Raw genomic sequence first — 25,278 nt, forward strand, 5'->3', positions numbered from 1 at the left:
GTGAAGGAGAACAACACTAAGCCAAAAGTTGCCTGCTGATTACACGGACAAGATTGTAAATTTTCACCGATTTGTCATACGTTTGCGCAAGGAAACTTCGTACTTGCTTTCTCAAATCGGTAATGCCGATCAGACTCCAATCTTTTTTGATATGCCTCACAACAGCACTATTGCGCTAAAAGGATCACGGAGTGTATTAATGAAAACCAGCGGTAGTGAGAAGTTGCAATGCACGGCAATGCTAGCTATTACAGCTGACGGGAGAAAGTTGCCGCCTTACATCATTTTCAAGAGGAAAACGATGCCTAAGAATATACAGTTTCCTCGTGGAATTCATGTACGAGTGCAACCAAAGGGTTGGATGGACGTAGAACTCATGCTGGACTGGGTTAAAACTGTGTGGAATAGAAGACCTGGTGCACTACTAAAACAACCAGCTCTGCTTGTTTTAGATAGTTTCCGAGGTCACCTCGTGAACGAAGTGAAGCAAATTCTCACTACAAATAAGACACAACAGATAGTCATTCCTGGTGGCCTAACATCTGCTTTGCAGCCACTAGACGTATGTGTTAATAAACCCTTTAAAGACCACTTACGTCGATTTTACAACGAGTGGATGTTGAGCGGCGATCAGCAATTGACGCCCGCCGGAAATATCAGGCGTCCACCCTTGGACTTGTTATGCTCGTGGGTGAAGAAGAGTTGGGATCTTATACCACCTGAACTAGTCTCCAAGAGCTTCAAAAGGACTGGGATTTCGAATGCACTAGACGGTTCCGAAGATGACGCAGTGTGGCAGGGAGACGAAGAATCTGATACTGGTATTAACAGAGGCGAGGACGGCGCATCAGATAGCGAAACCTGCGATAGCGACACCGAAGATTTGGAATAAATTGCGTTCCGGTAAGTCCGCGTTTCACAACAAAGCGATAATTTTTTGCAAGTGTAATATTTTAACTTTAATACTCAAATTAATGACAAATTAACTTAATACGTTCATTTTTATTTTCAGGTTGGAAAAACGTTCGCCGAATTGTTGCGAAAAATTATGAATTTTGTTTTAGACTATTTTAATTATTTTGATGTATAAACGCGAGTATTACGTGCATCTTAAATTTGTATCAAATACAATTTAGTTATAAATACATTTTTTGAGTAATACAAATACTGGTATTAAATATTCATCGTATAATGGTCGCACCCTACAATTTTTTTCGAAAATTTTGGTATAAAAAGTGCGACGATTATGCCGTGAAATACGGTAATAATAATAATAATAATAATAATAATAATAATAATACTGTAACAGTAAATTTGGTACTTTGGTAGAGATGAGACGCAGGGCGTGTACCAGTCGCTGAAGTGCATACAGAGGGAGAGGGTTTTGTTTAAAAGAAATCCTAAAAACTTTGTTTTCAGAGTTTATTAAAAGATTGAAATTAATATCACCTCTGTACAGCGTATACAGTCGAAAATTTTCCTCGTCCTATGGCTGGCGATGTCCTTGGATTCCGGCAGCTCCATTTTCCATAGCAGCGAACCACCATTCGTCCCCCGATGGAAGTTCTAGAAGATCTATTCGGTGCTTTGTAGATCCATGGCGTCGAGGTAGTCCTTGTAAATGGTGAACATGAATGAACATCGTTCAGCTCTGGGCGAGTTAGTGCAAAGGCTGCTTCTGCACAGATGATAGAGTGTTTATAAATGCTTTTAACAAAGTCCAAACACAAATGTCTCGGTGAAATGTCACTTAACTTTATCACGTGTCAAGTGAAAGAAACATTCACAAAATAAAGTCCACTCGGAACTGATTGTCCAGTTTAAAGTTACTTAAAGTTTGTTGCACCTATGACAACATGAAGTAAGTTCATTGAAGCACTGTTCAATTTAAATGAAATAAAGATGTTCCGCTCGTGAATCAAACTCGTTCACGTGTTGAAACCAAAAGACGAAATTAACTGAGTACCGACCGTCCTTGGTTTTGACTGTTCGTAAACTAAATGTACACTGTTCATTAGAATGGAAATGCACTGTTCATTAAAATAGAGATGCGCTGTTCACACCTGCACAGTTCACAGTTCATGACCACAGTTTACGGATTGGTAAATTAAATTTGGATTAAACACAGTTTATAACTTAAAGTATCGAGTCCTCGGCAAGGAGCAATCAGATTCAAGTCCATAAAATTTCAATTTCGAACACTCGAAAATGTTTGCGGGTCTCGGACACTCGTATAGAGTAACAGTCAATAAATAATGTCCAGACGATACACAATTCACCTCACGTCCTATCGGAGTAAAAGGTTGTCACAATATAAGGAAATCTGAATAAGTCCACATTCAACGTGACTATATTAAAGTCCACGAACTTGAAACTTAGCAGCGGCTTCACGCTCGATTACCGCACCCGCGAACTGACGGTGCGAATACTACAGTCTAGTGTGCTTATAGAAATCCCGGCCACAAACTGGTATCACATTCTGCAACGCACTGCTGCTCACTATAACATGCTGCAACACACACTCACACTCACTGATCTGCTGAGCGAAGCAGCACGTATTTATATTTGATCCGAAACTCGTAGAACATTCTACATCAATCCAGGCTTCGTAGTGCAGCGAGGCATGCTGTGACGTCACCCGCTCACTACGTCACACGCGCGCAGCTGTTGCTCGCTGCCTAGTCAGTTCTTCGTAAGCGGTCCGGAGCGTAACACGTAAGTTTAAGGTTTTTATGACGGGGACTTAGTCTGTACCGCCGTTACCGGTAAACTTGTACATAAAGCTCTATTTTTTTATGTGTGTCATAGAAAACACCACCTCTCTAAAATAATGCAGTTTTTGATAGTAGAAATATTTCGTCTTAATGTTTTATACCATGAAATGCTTTTTCAAGGAAAGAAACTATTTATTTGAATTATCACTTCATAATATAAAAGTGTATAAAATGAAGGTGCATTAATTTACACCAATAAAATGCTTGAAGCATTACCTTTACAACAAAAAGATGCCAATCCAATTTACATAAATTGAACAGAAGTTATTACGAATAATTTACTGCGAGGTAAAATGTGCACATTAGGCTTTGGCTGTATAGGACATGGAGGCTGGCGGTCTATATAAAAATACCTCGCATATCACGTCACGAATTTTCGCTATTACTGCTTAGATGATATAGATATGATATAGGAACCTGAAATATTTGTCCTGAATGAGTAAATTTATCATACCAGTATAAATGGTCCGTTATTGGACATTTAAAATTTTCCAGCTAACTCATTCCTGGTTGCCAGCATTTTGCCCCATTGTGCTAAGTTGGGCTCATCAGTTGGTAAATAGCACATCCATCAAGACACATGGCTAGTGTATACCGTGGAGGCCACTGCATAGGCAATTTGGTGCCACCGGCAGTGCCAATGCACTATGAGAGACTTTGTCTCATTACCAAAAAATTGATGCCTGTGAAATGCTGGGGCGAAATGCTGCCAGCCAGGAATGAGTTAGCTGGAAAATTTATAATGTCCAATAATGGACCATTTATATTGGTATTACTGCTTATTACGATCACATTTTTTCTAGCCCTGAAAATGTGTGTTATCCCTTGTGAAAGAAACGTGATTTCTTGCGTAAGAGTCATCACCACAGTTGCATGATTATGGGAATAGACCGTGAATTCCTAAACTTCACAGGATAAGTTGCACCTTCGGGGAGCAAGCCGTTAGTCTCAGGAATGTTCAGTTTTGCTTGCCAGTTAGCAGTGAGATTGCTGAATAACACAGTGAGTTTATTTGTGCTTGTATTTCACATTCCATTCAGAAGTTAAAAATTTATTTTGTGTTGAGTGGTACAGAGAAGTGTAGTGAATATTTGTCGTGTTATATGGTAGCCTACATCTGGATTAGGAACATAATCCATGAATTGATTATGAAAAGAGTACACACTTTTTATTGATACAATTTTTCAACATATTCACCCTGCTTTTTAATGCACGTGGTCCATCGTTTCAGTAGGTTTCTGATACCCTCTGCAAAAAAGGTATTTGGTTGCACAGCACAGCTTCCTTCAACTGTTGATCGGAGCTGAATCGATGGCTGCTTAAAGCATGGTAATCAGACAGGGCGAGATTGGGACTGTACGCAGGATGCTCTAACACCTCGAAATGCATCATCTGAAGAGTTGGAGCGGTGTGGGCGGCGGTGTATGGACGCCTGTTATGTATGATTTCATATGCAGAACCATGGCTTATCGTTCTACGTTGCGAGTTTATTTGACGTAAATAAATATCACACGAGAATACGTTCACTTCCTTGTATAAATTACTTTATTCACACTGTACATCACAACACACTATTATACACACTAGCAAATGATACTATATACAACACTCAATAGCGGAGTACCCTGAAGTCGATTCTGATTAATACCGATATCAACAACACTGACTCGCGCAGTATAACATACTGTCTCTTGAATTCACCGCCTCACTCACTTGAGCCCAATACTCAGACTGTCTCACTGACTTGACAGCTCTGTATTTATACTATTTGATCAACCATCTAGAATGATCGACTTCTGGAAGAGTTCTTACAACACATTAATGAAACACACTCGAAACATCGATCGACCAGCTAGTCTAATGGGTACTCCAACGTTCCTTCAATATTTAAAAATGTACATGGAAATATCTACAACATTCGTAATGTCTCTACATGTATCTGGATAATAAAACCTTACAGTAAGTTTCCAGAACCCTTCATATATACCAAATTATAGTACAATAAGTCTTAACATATGAACATTATGGAATTTTCTACCGCTTTCAACTCTGTAGATTTTGAGGTTAAACAATATACAATACGTATTTGAGGTTATACAATTTTATACTACATATTTACAGGGAAATAATGTATTAATCATATTTAACATTTAATAAAATATAATTTAGCTTTCTATGAACTATAATTAAAATATATTAAACATAACAATTGAAGGTTTTACACCAGTTACAGCGTCGTTACGACAGGCTAATGTGCATATGGTTTGCTACGTCATCAACAGTCACTCATCTGTTATTCAGGATCATATCACGCACTTGTTCAATATTGGCATCACTTACGGCTGCAGATGGACACCCGGATCATTCCTCACCCTTCACGGTCGTGCGACCCCTTTTAAACTGTTCAGTCCACTGGCAAACACTTCACTGTGGCAAAACATTCTCCCCTTATTGTGCTGAAAGTCTTCTATGAATTTCCGCTCCTGGTAGACCCCCAGACCACTAAAAGTGGATTACAGAACACTGTTCTTCCTTGGCGCAAACAGAGTGGCATGGCCATCTTTACATCGCAACAGCACAAGCTATACTGATCTGATAACACTGAAACCTACCACAGACATAAACAACGGTGCCATCTATTCCCTCTTTCAGATAACCTGGGAGATAAACACCAAAAACACGTAGTAAATGCGATGGTATGGTCTATCTTTTGGTAAGGCGTTAAGGCCATAAGACCTATCTGTGTTGGTGCGAAGTAAAGCAAATAGCAAAAAAAAAAAAAAAACTTTACATGTTATTTCCGTGTAAAAGTTATGTATGCAATTTAAATCTGTTTATCTTCACTTTTAAAAAGCTGTTTAGTTTCAGTACTCGTGCATTGAAGTGCCTTTTGTGAGGGGCGATGTCAGCAGCAGAACAGCCATTGCAGTATTCAGTAGCGGTCATTTAGCTAACGCACATCCCATGTGCTTTCTGTTTACTGCTGTGTTCCGGGTGTTATTGGTGCTCTTGACTTGTGCTAATATTTAGCAATATATCACTGTTAAATTGGTAGTCAGTCTTTGTCTTGGTGTTTAGGATTTAGTTAACTGTCTTAATTTACTTTTACATAACCTTTGTTAAAGTTCCGTGTGGAGTGAAGATGGGTGGGCCCGGCTGGCCCTTCTCACGTAAAGCATGAGAAGGCAAAAGCATTGAGAAGTGGAGAAAAACAGTATGTTCTCAAAATTCTTAAGAAATTGTTAGTGATGCAAATCCTGGTAGTACTCTCGAAAATGTGACGAGGTTAGTAGCCGCTACTTCTTGTCATCCCACAGCATATTAAGGACTTGTGTGGCGTGTATTGAGTAGATTATATCGCATTGCAATCGGGAAGGCAAGTTTTAAGGTTACCTCCATACCATTGTTCTTTAAATCCAGTTGAAAATGTGTGGAGCCAAGTTAAGGACCATGAGGCTAAGAACAACAAAATGTTCACCCTTGCGGAAGTAAGAAAACTTTATGGAAGGGATTGAACTAGTGACCCCTCAACATTGAGAAATGTGTGCAGAGCAGGTCATTGAGACGGAAGAAAAACAAATGTGGGACATAGACCAGTTAGTAGACAATGCCATTGAACTGATAGTGATAAATGTGAACGACTCCGGCAGGACAACAGCGATATGGGGAAATAGAGTAACCTATCTTTTTCCGCACGCGACATTGGTGAGTAGATTAACTTTCAGAATTGTATTGAATATCATCTTGATTCATCCTGGGGAGAGTATAAATGTTATATTCTTCTTATAACATGTTAGTTACAGATTATTTGTACTAGTTATCGATCTCGCGGTTTCTTAACTGATGCTTTTATGTGACTAGTACTGCAGCGTGCACGTGGCCTGACTTGTTATTCTTATCTCCCAGGTAATTTGAAGTAGGGTATAGCGGTTGGTGAGCACACACCACTGTAGAGCCAACCTAAAGACAATTAGAGCAAAATTGCAGATACTTGTTGACTTACCTACGTAAAAGGCTTCTACTAACATTTGTTTTAGGGAAAATGTGATCTAAAATAATACTTTAATATTTTTATTGGCCCCGTGCACATGTTTTCATATTTCAGAAATGTCTTAATGAGGTTTTACTGTATAGGTTTCATTGATTTGACGGCAGTGATGCTATGCACTGCATACACAAATTAGGGGTGCAGCGGTGAGCTTGCATTTAGTAGATAGTGGGTTCAAACACCTGAAGATGGTATCCGTGGTTTCCCATTTTCACACCAGGCAAATGCTGGGGCTGTACCTTAATTAAGGACAAGGCCGCTTCCTTCCCTCTCCTAGCCCTTTCTTATCCCATTATCGCCATAAGACCCATCTGTGTCGGTGCGATGTAAAGCAAATAGAAAAAAAGTTTAACAGGTATGGAAGGGATAAATGTCATTAAGTCATTAACATATCACCAAATAAGTGAAGAGATTATAAAGAAAGAATTTAGTATTACAAATAAACATACATTGAACTGCTGTATTCTGTTAATTTTATTAATGATGTTTTATCTGTGAACTTCATGAAACTGGTAGTAAGAGAGGAGAAATTCAATTACATAGCAAGAAACATCATACTCATTTTCTCCTCGGATTGAAATAACATTCATTAATACAAATACTGTGTTGAGTTATATCCTGCCAAACTGAACAGTGACTTTATGACCATGCAGTCTGATAATGCTACCACATTTTCTCCAGCAGTTCTGTCCAAAAATATAATTGGTGAACTAACGTACATAAGGTATGGTTTTAAAAAAAAATAGAAAGATAACACACATCATTTTGTATTCAATTAATATATTTAATCAAATTTGTTTTCAAGTCAAGTGCAGGGTCACTTTGGCACATTGAACATTTGGATACTTGGAAAGTTCCCTTTATGAGCTGATAACAATACCTGAAGTGAAAGAAGATCAAATTAACTAAGAAGCCAAACATACTTTTAACGTATCCACAAAGACGCATACAAGATGCTGTCAGTTGGTACAGGATTATTTTATTCACATCTATTTACAAATTAAACACACACATAACCTTAATCACTGCTGTCACTAACAAAACACTCACATCACAAAGCCATCATTTTAAAAAACAACTGCCTGACACTTCAATATGGAGATTACAACCTTGAAACACAATTGAAACAGTTGCCTACCAACTGCTGACTTTGGCCTGTCAGTTAACCACAATACGTGTTCACCAGTGAAACTCGTAAACAATAACTCTCTGACCAATAACTCTCCAACCAATAACTCTCTGACCAATTACTGCCTGTCGCCGTCAAGATTGTCTCCTTATATATGTCCTGGCCAGGCTTCCAGAAAGATACGTTACAAGAAATACCTTTTCGAAAACTCTTAACAGTGCCCAATACATACACATAGTGTACAGAAAATTCTCAATCGTTCTAGTCTACCATTTACCATTCTGGAAGTTAGTGTGTTTCACAATTATGGATTACAAATTATATATACAGGTAAGAATGAATTACATACAGGTTCTTACATTAATTGAACTGATATAAATGTCTATATACAGTGCATGTTTCATGACTTAACCTCGCAAACAACGCAATCATGTCATAATAATAATAATAATAATAATAATAATAATACAAATACTAACTGGATGTAACACTTCATAGTGATACATACAAGGAGTAATAATAATAATAATAATAATAATAATAATAATAATAATAATAATAATAATAATAATTCAAGCTTGTTCTTGCATTATTTACTGATGGGTGAGTGAATATTGTTTTCAAGTTATATCCGTTTATCGCACTTGTCTCAGTATCCCTCCTATAACTTGAAACTGTTTCCACACTGTCACACTCATCAACATTGCCTTGGACGTAGATTGTATCTTCTTTCTTCCTCGATGTCGCTGGATGCACTCTCCTCCTCTTGACCAGCTTGTTCCGTGTCGGGGGTTGGGGTTTCCTCGCTGCCGGCCTCTTCCTCGATGATAGTCGATGTGTTCTCCTCACGATGACCGGATGGTGCTGTATCATTAGTAGCCTCTCCTCCAGGACGCATCGGTTTGGTGACTTGCCGCAACTCCAATGCTTGGACCTTGACAGGAGGGTTGGTCTTCAGATTTAGGCCCAGGTGTTTATCCACCTCGATGGGACCACCTACTTAGGTGCGAGAGCTGCGTGAAAACCTCCAATCTTATTACTGACTGGGTGGTTACGTCGCAGTACTTTTTGGCCTGGTAGGAATATCTGGGTCTCTTCGACATCCTGAGGCTTGGCCTGGTAAGGGATCCCTTCTCGGCCAAAGCTTGCTTCTCCTTGATGTTCTGCTGCTGCCACTCTGCCAGGGAAAGAGCTGCATCATCTTGACCTGAAGTAGATGATGGACAAATCTCCCACTCCCCGGTGCCGTACAGCTGTCGACCAAGAAACAGCTCTGCTGGGGAATGGCCAGTGACACGGTTGATGCGCCGTTGCAGGGCAAAGAGTGACTGTTGTATCTGACGGTCCCACAGTCGATGTTCTTTGTCCATCAGGTGGACTCGTAGCATTCTTTTCAGCTCCTGGTTCCATCATTCCATTGGATTTGCCTTTGGGTTGTAGATAGGGGTGGTTCAGTGCTCCACACCCTATTCCATCATCATTTGCTGTCACTTCCTCGACGTGAACTGACTTCTGTTGTCCAACAGAATGCACTGTGGATAACCATAGTGGCTGAATACCTCATCTTGTAGCAGGCTGGTGATGTGTCCCGCCATGGCTTCAGGTATTGGAAAGACATCAGTCCATCTTGTGAACAGGTCAGTGATTACTAGGAGTCTTGTTTTACCCCTTGTTGTTCTAGGGTGAGGACCCATCAAATCCAGGGCTGTAACCTCCCACGGGCGTTCTGGCAGTCTTCCTCATTGGCTGTAATCTGCCTTCCTGTTGCTTGCCTTGGTGCAGGCACAGATGTAGCACCCTTTCACATAGTTCAGGATCTCTTTCCGCATGTTGACCCAGAAGAATCTTCATCGGATAGACTCGTACGTCTCTTCGCCTCCTGGATGTCCGGCTTCAGTGCTGTTATGGAACTTTTCGAGGATGTCTGTCGTGTGCTGTTGGGGATCACCACTACTGCAGGCATGTCGGAGAGGTGCGACCTGTACATCAAGAGTCCTCCGTCAACCTGGAAGTTCTTGTAGCACATCTTGAATTCCCTCGGGACAAGTAGACTATTGGTGTTCTGTCTCCTAATCCACTGCGTCATGGTCCTGCAGGGCTTGTCTTGTTCCTGCCACTGTTTGATCACTCCCAGATCAAGTTCCTTCTTGATGGTCATAAGGACAGGGTCCTTAGGCTCACTCTGGTGTTTTTTTTGTGATAACTCCCTCTTGACAATGGTGCTTCTAGCTTCAGGTTCCATCGCCGGGTGCACAGATGAGCTGTCTGCTCCTATGTTCGTCAGTCCTGGGACATGACACACATTGAAATCAAATTCTGCGATTTATAGAGCCCATCACATCAATATAGATTTCGAGCCAGAGACTGAGTTCAACCGTTTGATAGTGGCATTATCAGTGTAGAGCTGGGACTTCCTTCCCTCCAAGTAGCCTCTGAATTTGCCCATGGCCCATACCATGGCTAAGGCTTCCTTCTCGGCAGTGCAGTAGCGTTGTTCGGTGTGAGATAGTTTCCTGCTGGCATACTCGATGATGTCCCACCGTCACTCCTCTTCTGGAATAACACTGCTCCTAAGCCGGAGTCGCTGGTGTCCGTCTGCAGGCACATCTTCCGTTGAGGGTCGGGATGGGCTAGACTGGGAGCGTTGCATATCGCAGCCTTAATGCCTTGGAATGCTACCTCTTCCTTGCTGGTCCATCGGAATGGCTGGTTGTTATGGAGTAAGTCGGTGAGTGGTATTTCCTTCTCTTCAAAGTGTGGCACGAAGCTGCTATACCATCCATACAAGCCAAGGAACTAACATACTTGTCGCTTAGTCCACGGGCGTTCAGCTTCTTCGATAGCTCGATTCTTCTCCGGTTGCCTTTCTAAGCCTGCAGAGGTTGACATGGCCAAGATATTCTATGCGGGACTGGGTGAAGTGGCACTTCTCCAGTTGGCAGGTCAGTTCATGAATCTTGAGTCATTCCAGCACTTTCCTCAGATGTACAAGGTGTTCCTTTAAATTCTTGCTGTGAATTAGAATGTCGTCGAGATACACTGGGCGAATATCTCCAACATATCCTGATAATACTTTACCCATCAGTCCCATGAAGGTGGCAAGAGCATTCTTCAATCCAAAGGGCATTACTGCAAACTGGTACAGTCCTCTGGGTGTCATGAAGGCGGTGAGTGGTCTAGAACTTTCCTCGACCTCCACTTGCTAGTATCCGAAGTTGAGATCCAGCGTGCTGAAAATCCTAGGCCCACTTACTTGTTTCAGCTAGTCTCAGGTCAGGCACGGGATAGGCATCACTAACGGTCTTCTCGTTAAACCTGCGGAAGTCCACACACATTACAAGTTATAAACCTCATTATTGATCTGTTTTAAAAATTGTTATAGTTCAAAAACAATGAAGGTATTTATTAAACCACCTGTTCGATACTTTGCATCCACTTATAAGTGGTTACATAAATATATTAATACTTACTGTTTTCAGTACATGTTTTGCCCTTAATTCAGGGCATCTTCAGCCTAAAATAAACCTCAAAAGTTACACCTAATATTAAGAGAAGCTAAAAGATTAGCCATCTAGCGTAATTACTAAAAATTGGTACACGTAATGTGAATAATACATTGATACATTAATAAAACATGTATTAGAGCATTGCCTATGGTAATTCTAAAATTGAGTCCAAAACTAAAACTTCTTCTTATAAAATTCTGTGGTTCTAATAAAATTGGTACAAATAAAAATTGGCTGTCATTTCACCTAATGTGATATTGCATATATTGCCAACAAAATAAAGGCGTTAACACAAGCACACAAAAGTGTCTTGCAAACAACTTGTTCAGGGTCGTTATTAAGGTCATAAACATGAAGATGTACATAGTGAGGAAACAGAAGCGTCAGTTGATAATCGTAGAAAATGTAGTCCTTTATACAGGTAATATTGAAAGGAAACTTTGCCAAGAGATACCAGTAGAATTCTGAAATAATGTTCTCTGTAAGAGAAGGAAAGAATGTCTCAAAAAGGGTAAACACACGGAGAGAATCCTTTGACTTTGATTAGAATAGATGACTTATGTGTTTTTTGTATGCTGTTACACATCATCTTTCGTTGCGTTAGTAACCACCATTCTGTTGGCTCTCTCGTATTGTACCTGTGCTACAGAGGCGGTAGTGAACTCGTGTGTACTTCCCATGTTTTTCTGCGTAAAAATGTTCCATATATCTTGTCATAAAGCTTCCTCCAGTTTGTCCAACTATGAATAGTTACACTGAACATTTAAGTCTGGGTGGGCAGCATACGTCTTAGTAGGCAAAGGCCTCCTAATGAGGAATGTGGAAGGGAGGAGAGTATGGGTGGAGCTAACTGCTGAGGTTGACGAAGGGGCAAAGTTATCAAATTTGGTGGAAGTAGGCCTACTATTCGAAGATATGGAAGGAGCTTTAGAGTATAAGGAATTAAATATATTAATGTCCTAACTTTATCTGAACTATCCGTTTTTAATAATTTAGGCGTTAATTCATGCAATATACTTTTAATGTCCATGACGTCATTAAGATTCTGATCCTTATTATACATCTGGTCTTAATAAATATATAAACTTTCTAGTGCGTTTAACATTTTTCCTTTTCCTTTATTTCCAATTATCGCTAGATCTTTCTCTATGGATTCAAATTGGTGGCCAGTTTCTCTCATATGCAAGCTCATCGCTGAGTACTTTCCATGTTTTTCTGCGTAAAAATGTTCCATATATCTTGTCATAAAGCTTCTTCCTGTTTGTCCAACTATGAATAATTACACTGTGAACATTTAAGTCCGGGTGGGAAGCATTCATCTTAGTAGGCCAAGGCCTCCTATTAGAGCTGTTGCGCCACAGGTTTTTATTGTTTGTATTTCACAACAAAGAATATAAGGAATGGATCATTTTACCGATACCTAAAACCTTTTTTTGATTACATATTTTGCCAGAATATGGTGCGGTTTTGGTACTAATATATTGTTTATATATAACTCTAAATGTTCAAACAGTAGGCGTAACTGTGCTAGAAAGTTTCAAATTAATTTGATTCGTTTGATGACGATTACCTAACTTGCTGCCCTTCAAAGTACGTCGTCGTCTTTCCTACAATCTCGCATCCACTGCAATAAGAGTGCAGGGCAAAGGGAAGGCACCAAATTTTAAATAGAACAATTGACAGAATTTGGGTGTCAAAATTATAATTGTCCATCTTGCAAATAGAGAAGAAAGATAGTGATCCTGATATTGGTGTTCTACTGACAGGCACGGTTCCTGATGCTAAGGTCAAGGACGATTATGTTTATATATGGATCACAGCATATTTATTTAGATTGGAGTGAAGAGCTACCTACAACTATAGGGATTTTGGAGGACAGATGGAAATACCAGCAACTTTTAACTGACGTGATCCCTGAATTAGAAAGATTTAGTAAAAATTTTAAGAGAAGCTAATTTTAACAAATTGATTACCATTTAATCTTGAATACCACCCACCACTGAATAAGACCCACACCCTTCTTTTGAAAGAACTAAATTTAAAAAAAAAGTGAAGTCAAAATTATTTACAATCTTTACTAACACACATCAAATGATTAGAAAATACAATTAAAAGTTAACAAACATTACCAGAATGATATCCAACGAGTTCATTCACCATCATCAGTACCAACTTTGGAACTTTCATAACCCTCACCTTCCCACAAAATGTCGTCATCGCTGCCATCCATAGCATTAGAAATGCTACATTTCCTGAAGCTCTTCCGTATGAAGTCTCCAGGGATACGATTCCATGTCGTCAAAATCCACGAACACAGCAGCTGAACTTCCGGGCGCTGAATGCGATCAGTTGGCGTCAGTGTGTGATTATCAGCCGCCATCCATTCTGTATGGAGCTCTTTCAAGGCTGCTTTAAATGGACGGTCCCGTAGACATCCAGCGGTTGTAGCATAGACGTCATCCCGCCCGGAATGACTGCTAAGTCGGTTTTCCCATACTTGAGATATGTTTCTTCACAGCGTCTGTTGTGTGGCCATGGTAGTTGTCGAGAACAAACAAACTCTTTTGTCCGAATAATGCACCAGGGCGACATTGCCAGACACACTTTACCCAGTTACAAGTAACAACTCTCATTACTGTTCCGTATTGAAGATGACGCTAGGCATAGAATCTCTTCCACAAGTAAACTGTCCATCCAGCCAGAGTTCTGAGATCTGATAACACCAGCGGGTAGATTTTTAGGAAGTGTCTTTCCCTTGAGAACAATATACGGTGGCATTTTATTTCTGTCGGCGAGAATACACAACATTAGCATACACCGTTGTTTTTCATTACCACCTGTTCTAATGGTAACACTTTTCGCATCCTTAACATTCACAGTCCTGGCCACTGGCATTTCAAAGTACTGACGTCTGATCTGCATTGCCAATTTGGGAAAGCAAATATGCATTTTCCTTCCGCAACCGAATTATAAGACTCTGAAACGACAATAACTTCTCATCGTAGGCACCAGGAAGACACTGTGAAATTGAGGTACGCCTTTGTACGCTCAACCCATTTCTTTGATAAAATTTACAAACCCATCCTCGGCTTGCCTTAAACCCTTCCGATGAAAGTTCCTTTGCGATCTCTAATGCCTTTAGTTGACCCATTTCGGTTGACACACCCTATCCCAATCCCCGCCTTTCTGTCACATATTTATACAGTTTTTTAAAAATTTCTGGAAACTGTACACCCAGTCCATGAAAAGCTCTACGATCACTACTACATGTTAATAGCACATTTTTTTCTCCAATCGCGAATACACGACTTGTCAATATTGTATTTTCTACCGGTGGCACGATTTTCAATCATTTCGGCTTACCAAACTACTTTCAGTTTCTCACTTGCAGTAAAAGATCGCAAACTCTTTGTGGAATTCATGTTGATACTCCGAGAACATGTGTTAGACTGACGCCAAGCACGGAAGTAGCGTGTACTGAGCGCGGAGAGAGCATTGTTGCCAAGCCGCGCCGGCAGTGATGCCCGATTTACACGCATTCGTAAAGATAAATTTCCCTAAATTTTAAATAAGACCCGCACCCAATTTTGGAAGTAATATTTTCGAAAAAAACAGTGTGGGTGGTATTTGAGGTTATACAGTATATTGTCATTAGTATGCCATTTTAAGAAGATTGTACGTAGAATAGTTTTAGTGTTCTTTTATGTAATTTATGGTATATTTTATTTTAATTATGACACACATTAGATTTCTATTTAGAGATGTTTAGAACCTTGGTATTTGATGTGTAATAATAAGTAAAGAGGTTCAGGAAAGAATTGGTAGTGTGAAAAAACTGCTGAAGAAGACAGTAAGGTCCTCGAAACATGTACGGTTGTATTAGGTGATAACAAATAATTAAAATAACTCAAGTATTGTCACGGTTGACTTTTCATTTGAAAGGTGTATTTATTAGAGTAGAGATTGTAGTCAATACGGACCATTATAAATCAAACCACAATGGTTAAACTAATAAACTTCATTTTTACCAGATGGAAAAATTTACGTAGTTATTCCGTAATCCTGAATGACTTTCTTGATATCATTGGTCTTTTTGTGATGATCTTGGAGCTGATTATGTAGCTAACAGGGCCTGCAAATTAATTGTAGTAGAACATTGGAAGTTACGTGGTTCCAACACAAAGGAGTAAAGTAACCCAATGGGTCAATATAAGAAATATAGGAACAAATAAAATAATACATAGAGAATAATCCTATGTTTCTTCAGCTTTATTCTTGTCCCATATTTCCCACACCAAACTGCTTCCAATGTTGACCTGTCCTTGTGTTTATCCTGTTATAAGTTCCTATTCATATTCCTACCTTTCTGTATTTTACTTGATGTATAACTTCATGTATGTTATCAAGTCATATCTTTTTCCTGTACTTGTATGTATGTTACGTTGCTCAATCATTATTCTCTCACATATCCTTATCCTTACTATCCATACTACACACACAAATTTTGTCTCATATTTTCATTAAACATGTGTGATGTTATATGCTAAATAGTATATTAGTTCATGTTGTGAATGTTATGTCTATGATCCATCTCTTTGCTGTGTCTTCTTACAAGGGTAATCCCAAAAATAAGGTCTCCTATTTTTTTATAAATACAGAACTCTGTTCGTGTGGCTGTTGCTCACAATATTTTGAAGTGTGTTCCCCATCCTCGCATATAAACATATAAACGTCGCACTGAGGCACTCACTCTTGGCTTGGCAGCCGTTGAGAATGGAGCTCCCATTGGATGTTACTGCCAAGTGCGAAGTGTGTGCAGTTATTCGGTTTTTTAATGCAAAAGGTACTGAACCGATTGAAATCCATCGCCAATTGACGAAAGTGTATGGTGAGTCGTGCATGGATGTCAAAAATGTTCGTAAGTGGTGTAGAGAGTTAGCAGCCTGTCGGACTGAAATTAATGATGAACAAAGGAGCGGGAGACCATCAATTTCCGTCGAGACAGTTGTGAAGGATGAGCAAATCATGCGTGAAGATCAGTGGATCACCCTGGATGATCTCTGCACTTTGGTTCCTGAGGTTTCCCGAAGTGCCGCTCACAGAATTTTAACGAAAAGTTGAAATACCGGAAGGTGTGCACAGGATGGGTGCCACGCGTGCTGACTGAAGACCACATGTGGCAATGAGTTGATTCTTCCCGCGCATTTCTTCAACGCTTTGCAGCCAAAAAGGACAAGTTTTTTTTGACTCAGTTGTCAGGGGTGACGAAACCTGGGCGTTCCACTTTACACCTGAGACCAAGCAACAATCAAGCCAGTGGCGGCATCCCTCTTCGCCAAAGCTGTCGAAATTCAAGCAAACAGTCTGCCGGTAAAGTCATGACAGCTGTGTTTTAGGATCGAAAAAGGGTATTGTTGGTCAATTTTATGCCCGCTGGGACCACAGTTCACACTGACAGGTACTGTGAGATCCTGAAGAAACTCAAGACGTTCAATTCAGAACCGGAGAAGAGGAATGTTGAGCAAGGGCGTAAACATTCTCCATGACAACACTCGCCTGCACATCGCTCAGCAAACCGTTGCTGTCGTGCAACAGTTTCAGTGGAACATCATCACCCACCCACCCTATAGTCCCGACTTGGTGCCCAGTGACTATCACTTGTTCCCTAAGTTGAAAGAACATTTGGCTGGAAAGCGAGTCAGCACCGACAACAAGGTGAAAGATGAGGTTCATAACTTCCTGAACAGCATGGCGGCGAGCTGATATGACATGCGCATACAAAAACTGCCACGACGTCTACAGAAATGCACCGACCGAAATGGTGATTATGTAGAAAAATAGCTAAATGTTAAAGTTGTAAAATTATGTAAACAATTGTAGAAATAAACAGGTCTATGTACTTATAAAAAAATAGGAGACCTTATTTTTGGGATTACCTTTTTATGATGATACTCATAAAATTGGATGACGTCTTTTCTTTGCTATTCCTTCAGTTATTTGAAACAATTGTTTTTATCTTGATGCATGTCCATTTTTTATTTATTTTTTCTCCAGTGAAGAAAAAGCAAAGTTGTTGAGGAAAGTAGGAGTGCAAATTGATGAGAAGAATGAGGAATTGGTAAGCTTCATGACATCACTTCAGCTAGAACATCTTCATTTGCATTCAGAGCCTGATACTCTTCCTCAGGTAATAAACATATCAGTAAATAAATTTACAATTTTGTCTGTACGCTTTAAATTTTTGCCTCCTACTTTGTTTTTCTTATATTAGCTACACAGAATGAGTTCAGTTCAATATTTTGTTTCTGTGTTTGTCCGTCTGGATGTTTGTGTGAATATCATCGGAAAATGGATTGACAGAATTTCTTGAAACTCAGTAGTTAAGTGTGAGTTATCCTAAGAGTGCACCAGGCTATATATTATCATATTTACTCATGTATTAGACCTCCTCGCGTATTACAAACCCCCCCCTTTCCGCACTAGATGAGTTGGCTGTGTGGTAAGGGGTGCGCAGCTGTGAGCTTGCATCTGGGAGATAGTGGGTTCGAGCCCCACTGTCAGCAGGCCTGAAGATGGTTTTCTGTGGTTTCCCATTTTCACACCAGGCAAATGCTGGGGCTGTACCTTAATTAAGGCCACGGCCAATTCCTTCCAACTCCTGGCGCTTTCCTCTCCCTTTGTTGCCGTAAGACCTATGTGTGTCTGCGTGAAGTAAAGCAACTTGTAAAAGAAAACCACCTCCCGCCCCCGTTGCTTTTCAAGATGAAGAAAATGAAAAAAAAATCTTGCATACAAGGCCCCCCAACAAAATTTGTCAGTCAAGAACAATGATTGTGCTTCGAAGCGGGTACGTGTCTTACTGCAGCTGTGATGACATCGCACAAATTTGTGAATAATTTCGTCCGTACAACCCAACCAATGAAAATGTGCGTCAAAGTCATGCGGTACATCTGTGTTTCGCAGTTAAAAAATGTCCGCTTCCATAATGTACGCCTACTGCAGCTCTGATTACGTCGCACAAATAGGTGAATAGTTCTGTGTCCGACCCGCGCATTGCAAGCATGGAATAGTCGTGTTATATGTCTGTGTTTTGTAGTTAAGAATGTCCGCCAGCTTAATAGTTAGCAGAATTAGCTGCCGTGCTCGATTCCTGGTACCTTACTGGCTGAGATTTTGTGAATGGCAGGAAGGTTGGTTGATATGTTTAAAAATGGTACATGTAACTCCCCTCCTCTCTGGGCATCTAAAAAGAGCTGCACCACCTCGGGATGAGGAAACAAGTTTACTTTAATTGAGAAAAATTCAAGGTTGTTGCTATTAATATAGCAGGTATCATTAACAAAGTGATCCTTTAATATCTCTCTAACTCGGGCCAATATAGGTATTTTTTGGAGAAAGGTAAGTTTAAATTGTGATATAAACTATCCACTTATAATGATTGTTTTACTTGCCTACGTCGCTGATAAATAATAATGATAATATTATTGAGTTTGCCCCCACTTACTTTAAATGATTTTCGGAGGTGCCAAACAAAACAGACTAGTGTATGCATTAATTAAAAAAATGGAGACAATGAACATACGAAATAAACATTATGATAATAACTCATTACCACTACATCTGTAGATATCCATAAATGTAGCAAACTTTCCTGTTATTTTTATTCTCTCCATCGTGGAACCTCTGGCACTATCCGGGCACTTTATAGCATGCCTAACCTAAACAATGCGGTCTCTCATCTCACTCAATCCACCCCACATAGAGGTAACAAAGTGATGCAGAGGGACGATAAATGTAGATTGTGATAGAAACTGACAGGAAACAATCAGTAGCTGAACTTGGCTTCCAATAATAGACCAAGTATAGGAAGCAACACTAGAGTCAGTACAGATATATTAAGACAGTGATAATCTTAAACAAAAGGGAGTTTATTCAATCAAAAAGCAAACACACAATAAAAATTGCCTTATCCTCGTAATAGAGAAGAGAAGAATACAATGGGGTACGTTACTTATGTATAACATACAGGTATATCAGAATATGTATGGATCTGAGAGCAAGAGTCGCCACTGTCTACAAAAAGGTGAGTTGTTCGATAATGCAGACATATTCTTGGATGATCAGCCATATTGAGCCGATACAATAGATCGCAAGGTGCGATACATTTCAAAGAAGGGAAATTGTATAATGAATAGTAAGGTGTGGTTGATATTCCCACTGCCCACTCTAAAATGATTTCTATCTTGGTAATCAGGCAAGGAAGACACATTTTATGCAAGGGCTACACTTTACACTTAAGCTAAATGGACGCGCGCAGACTATAACTAAACTTACAAATACGGTCACCCTAGGTGACAAGGAAAAAAAAGTCAAATCAATACACACAATTATACACATTCCAAAGATACTGTGTACTTTCACTTAATAAGACTATGGAAAGTGGAATGTTCTTATGACTTATTTGCTGCAGTCCATTGAAACATTTAATCATTGTAGCGCGTTCCCACATTCTGTCGCCTTTCTATTTCTGATTCCCTTTTGTATTATGTAGATATCAACATCTTCAAAGAAACGGAGAAAATGATTTCTTTTCCTGAAACAGAAAAGGTCTAAGCATATTGCGTCTTCATTATGGACTTACTCTAAATTACTCAATGGGCACAGAAGACAAGAATAACACTACAGTGATGAAACAAAACATTACTGATACCTCGGATAGTATAGTTTCAGCAAGGACACATGAGCCTTAGATGAAACTTGGGTTGCGACATCCTCCAGTTTAACAGTCACAGGTCCCAAGAACTCGACAATCCTCTTTGGTTCAGACCACTTCTGACATAATTTCTTGCTGATGTGGCCAACTACAGAGCTGATAGGAAAGCTTTTGGTCAAGACCTGGTCTCCAATACGGAAAGGGACAGGTTTTCTTCCTTTGTCATACCTCAGAACTACCTTGTTCTTAGCCTTGATCAGATGCTCAGAGGCTATCTTCCATTTCTCCTCAACACTCATGTTACGAGAAGATGTAGAGAGGTATTCAATATTCCACTGTAACATGAGGAAATCATTAGAATTCTCCCCGGAAATAGTTTGGCCTGAGTGAAGTGGCTGGATTTATGGATGGTGGTGTTGAAACCTAAGCTGAAAAAGGATAGACAGGAATCCCAACGGGATTGGTTCTTTTGGTGAAACCAGATAAACCTGTTTTTAAATTTCAATGGAATCTCTCAATTAGTGACGGCTGGGGGTGGTGAGGGCTAAGCCGTATGTGTTTTATGCCCCACGAGGAACACATGTTCTGAAAATTAGTACAGGTGAAAACAGAGGAGTTGTGTGACACTGATGTCTTAGGGGGACCAAAAATAGCAAATATATGTTTAAATAACATACCGATGGTGACGACGGACAGGGAATAACCAAACGAACGTTAAGAAATCGTCAATGACAGAATGTCAACATTTCCATTCCGGGATCTGACCAAAAGATCAAAGAAATCAATAACTAGTTTTTGGGGCATTTGCAACATACGCTGAGTAAAAGCAGACTTGACTGTTTTGGGCGGGTTTACATTTATGACAGATGTCACAGCTTTTGACATTTAAATACATCTTTCTTTAAATTTGGCCAATAATAGCTCCGAGCAATTTTGTGCAAAGTTTTAAGTTGTCCAAAGCGTGCACCCAAGCACAAATCGTGGTAGTAATTCAAAATCATAGCTCTCAGGTTACGGGGAACAAATACTTTTGAAGACTTGTTTCGGGGACACTTATGACACGAGAGACCTTTATCTCAAAGGATGCACAGTTTTGGTCATTCTTAGCGATTTCATCCATGATTTTGGCACATTGGTCATTCCTCCTTTGGAATTTGCCCAAATCAGTCACTCTGAAGGACATTGATAGAAAGATTGCAATCAGGACTACCTTCGACGTCATCTGTCAATACGTCCACGCATTCAAACATGCGTGACAAACAGTGAGTCACAACATTCCCCTTTCCTCTCGTATGAACCACAGTAAAATTTATAAGAAGAATCCATCAGGCCGTTCTCCTTAATTTTTTTACATTCGCGCTCATCCAAGATAAGGTCTGATCATTAGTGTGAATCCAGAAATGGCAATGTGTCAGATAAGAGATGATGACAATGAAGAAATTCATATTTTTATGTGCTAGTTTGAAAATCTTAATTTGCTGACACAGTAGTTTTTTACTGGACTTACTTCCAGCTATTTATGAATAAACTATCCAGGGTGCTTCTTTTGATTTGTGATTACACTTTTCACTGGAACAGACTCTTGAATTGGTATGTTACAGTATAGTGGGTTTGCAGCCATGTCTTCGTACATTTCTTAGGCTTAAATATATCAACTGGTGAGGCATTCGAATGTGTGTACGTAAGGCTGGAGACATAAGCAACGAACAGTGATGACCTTAAATAAGTGATAGCATCTATTAACAAGTGTCAGCTCATCGTGCAGTGTGTTCCTATTGAGGCGATAGGATAACCAAAGAACTGTCACTTTTCAAAGCATCAATGTAGCTGACATGTACAGAACCACTGGAGTTCCTTTTCACACACAAAGCAATTTCACTGCTTCAGAACAGTGAAGTGTTTTTGTCAAGACAGCTGTTGATGAGCATTGACAAGGTGGATTCTTTATCTTCTGTTTATTCAGTGCAGTAAATTTATTACTATAAGTAGGTAATACGGACCAATATAGACCGTTAATGTGGTCAAATTTATAGATTGTGAAGCAGTGTGTCGACACACACAGCACACTTCCATCTCGGACTGCAAGAGAAGCAGTGTTTTACGATGGCATGGTGGAACATGAACCACTCGTCATAACTAAGTTCAGTTCACTCAATAATATGGTCGACTTTCTGATAGTGATGAGGTTCATGAAATCTTTAATGTGCAAATGTACAAAATACCGTATGATAAATAAATGATGCACAGTATAAGTAGTAATATATGTAATTGTGTGACCAGCTGAAGATGACCTAGAAAGGTCGAAACCGGTCCTGTAGTTTCAAATCCGTACGTACGTACTGACTTTCTTTCTTCACTACGTGCTTACAGTGATACTGAAAGCGATCAGTTTTACAGTTAAAAGCATGCCAAAACAGTAACTAATTTGAATGATTATAAAATGATTAATGAAATTTAAGAAGAGTTCAAAATATATGTTATAAGTACAATAACAAATTTAACGTAATCTAGTTACAAAAGCATAGTCAAATATTAGTCTAAGTAAATGAACTAACTTGAATAATTGAAAACTTGACATGGAACAGGTTTTAAGTGCCAAATTTGTCAAATATCAGATTTTGCATGGACAGCAATGTATGTACCATCACCAATGGCCTGGGAAGAGATGGAAGTGCTGTGTACCTGCTTGTAGTTCGTACTGATGCCGTAAGAAGGCATCGTATAGTACTCCATGATTATTGGCACGGAGAAGGATGCAAATGCCACGTCGTGTTAGTTGAAGTAAGGCTGTTAACGTTCTGTGTTACATTCTCTGTTTACCCTGATCTCTGTTACATTTTCTGTGGTGTTATGCAGAGTGTCAAATAACATGCATCTGGTGGTTAAAGGATACTGTGATTTCATTGAACTGAAATTTCTGGTCTCTGGACATTCTTATAAACCTTTGTGATTGTGACTTTGGTGTTATTGAGAAATGAAAATGAGTCTGCAAGGCCATGGTGGCTGAAGAAATTCAGAATGTAGTGAGAGCAGCACGACTTCAGCATCCAATTTGGTGTGGTAACAATGGAAAAATCTGATTTCTTTGATTTCTCCGATCCAGCTGATGTATTTATAAACACAACATCATTGCAGATCACTAACAAATAGTGGATCAAGGTAACAGTGACAGATCTACCAAGAATTAAAACAACGAAATCTTTCACTGAAATGGAAGAGTGGAAGGATTATGCTGTCTTCAAGAAGGGAAAATATGCAGAATTCGGGAACATGCAGCCCTTCAAAATTGATGCACAGGTAATATCCATAAGTGATGACAAGAGAAAAAGACTTATTGGTGATGCTTTATTACATGGATGCAGAATATTATGACTTCTGGAAGGAAATCTGTTTTTCTTAATTATTATCCTTATTATGTTAAATACAAATTATTGATATAGGTATTATTAGTGATACTAGTTCTAAACACAAAACACTGATTGTGCATGAAATATACACAAATCAAGCAGTTTTGAGATCCCAACTATGTTTTCCCTTTCTCCTGAAAAAAAAAAAAAAAAAAAAAAAAATTGGCACGTACATCCTTTGCCATATCAAGTTTTCAGTTATAAAATAAGTACTGTAATGAAATCTAAAAGTCCAAAATCAGAATTTCACATACATTAACAAACAACCTAACCTAGTTATGAAAGCATAGTAAGAAGGTAAGAAAACTAAATGAACTAATTTGAATGATTATAAAATAAGTAATTAAATCTTAGAAGAGTTCAAGATCAGTATTACATGTACAGTAACAGACTTGACATTCAAGTTTAAAAATTTACTTCAAATTGAAGTTGAAAAACAATTTTTGGAACTTTGGCAATTTGGCATTCTTTGTTATAGTATGACCCTGCTTTGAGAACAATGTCCTATTTCTGTGTAAAACAAGTACCTTGTATTGTGGAGTACATAATTCTTTTAGTAATTTCACTCGCGGTTCGGAATACAAAGCATCTATTAATGAGTGTCAGCGCATCTTCATGCAATGTGTTTCTATTGAGGCGAGAGGATAAACAAATCAGTCACTGTTTCGAAACATCAATTATTATATATGAAATATTTTTTTAATTAGTATTGACAAGACAGATTCTTTATCTCCTGTTTATTCAGTGCTGTAAGTTTATCACACTGCTTCACCACGCCATTGCAAAACACTGTCAAGGTACTGTGTGTAAAAAAAAAAAAAAAAAATTAAATACAAAAAAAATATGCTTCTCTTGTAGTACGAGACGGAAGTGCGCCGTGTGTCGACACACTGCTTTCATTACAAGATATTGCTTTGAAGCAAATGGCTGTGTTATTTTGAATGTTTCAAAACAGTCGGCTGATATGTACAGAACAAGTGGAGTTTCTTTCCACGCGACACAACACACAAAGCAATTTCAATACAGTATTAAGTCCATTGTGAAAGATATGACGGATGATATCTTACTTCCACAGTTCAACTAGCAATGGCTTGCCTCTCGTGACATACCTCGGGGAATGTGCTACCTGCTGTGAGTGGATGTAGGCCCTACAGCTACCGTCAAAAGTTGGGACAGTATGTGCTAGGTACAGTATAAGTGCCAGGCAGTAAGAGGATTAAATTACACACAGGTAAAATCACTAGATAGCATGGAAATCAATTTAGATATATCAAACTGCAAGATTTTGATAATATGTTGATATCAAAGTATATATATATTTTTTTTTTTGCATGATTGATTTTTGATGTCCTGCGATATCTCGCAGTTTTCATTGAAAAATTCATCCAAAATCTCAAAAGGAATGGTGAAATAAAAATTGTAAATTAAACAAGGTTTTGTGAATTTACAAAATGTAAAAATGACTGTTAAACATTTGCAAATAATGCACTGGGCATTAAAAACCATAGTGTATATTGCATGCACATTACATTTTATAAGAATTCATGAAAAACCCATTCACGAAAATAAGGGGTCCCTCTGCAAGAGAGTTCATGAATTTAAACTGTAGTGCAACGTCCATCAAAGCAGAACATTGCTGACAAGGATATATTGCTCAGTCATCATGGAAACAACTTCAAAGACAATGGTGTTTTTTGTTGC

At 39.1% G+C, this 25,278-nt stretch overlaps 1 protein-coding gene across 3 annotated transcripts in view; it reads left to right on the forward strand.

Annotated features, from left to right (window-relative positions):
* The window catches only part of mop (myopic), a 310,174-nt gene that overhangs the window by 63,997 nt on the left and 220,899 nt on the right, over positions 1-25,278 (forward strand). For all 3 annotated transcript variants that reach the window (XM_067151489.2, XM_067151488.2, XM_067151487.2), the window contains exon 8: positions 17,512-17,644. In XM_067151489.2, the coding sequence (XP_067007590.2) occupies positions 17,512-17,644 (133 nt within the window). The remainder of the gene's footprint in view (positions 1-17,511; positions 17,645-25,278) is intronic.

The sequence above is a fragment of the Anabrus simplex genome, chromosome 7, assembly GCF_040414725.1.
Source record: "Anabrus simplex isolate iqAnaSimp1 chromosome 7, ASM4041472v1, whole genome shotgun sequence".
Taxonomy (NCBI): Eukaryota; Metazoa; Arthropoda; class Insecta; order Orthoptera; family Tettigoniidae; genus Anabrus; species Anabrus simplex.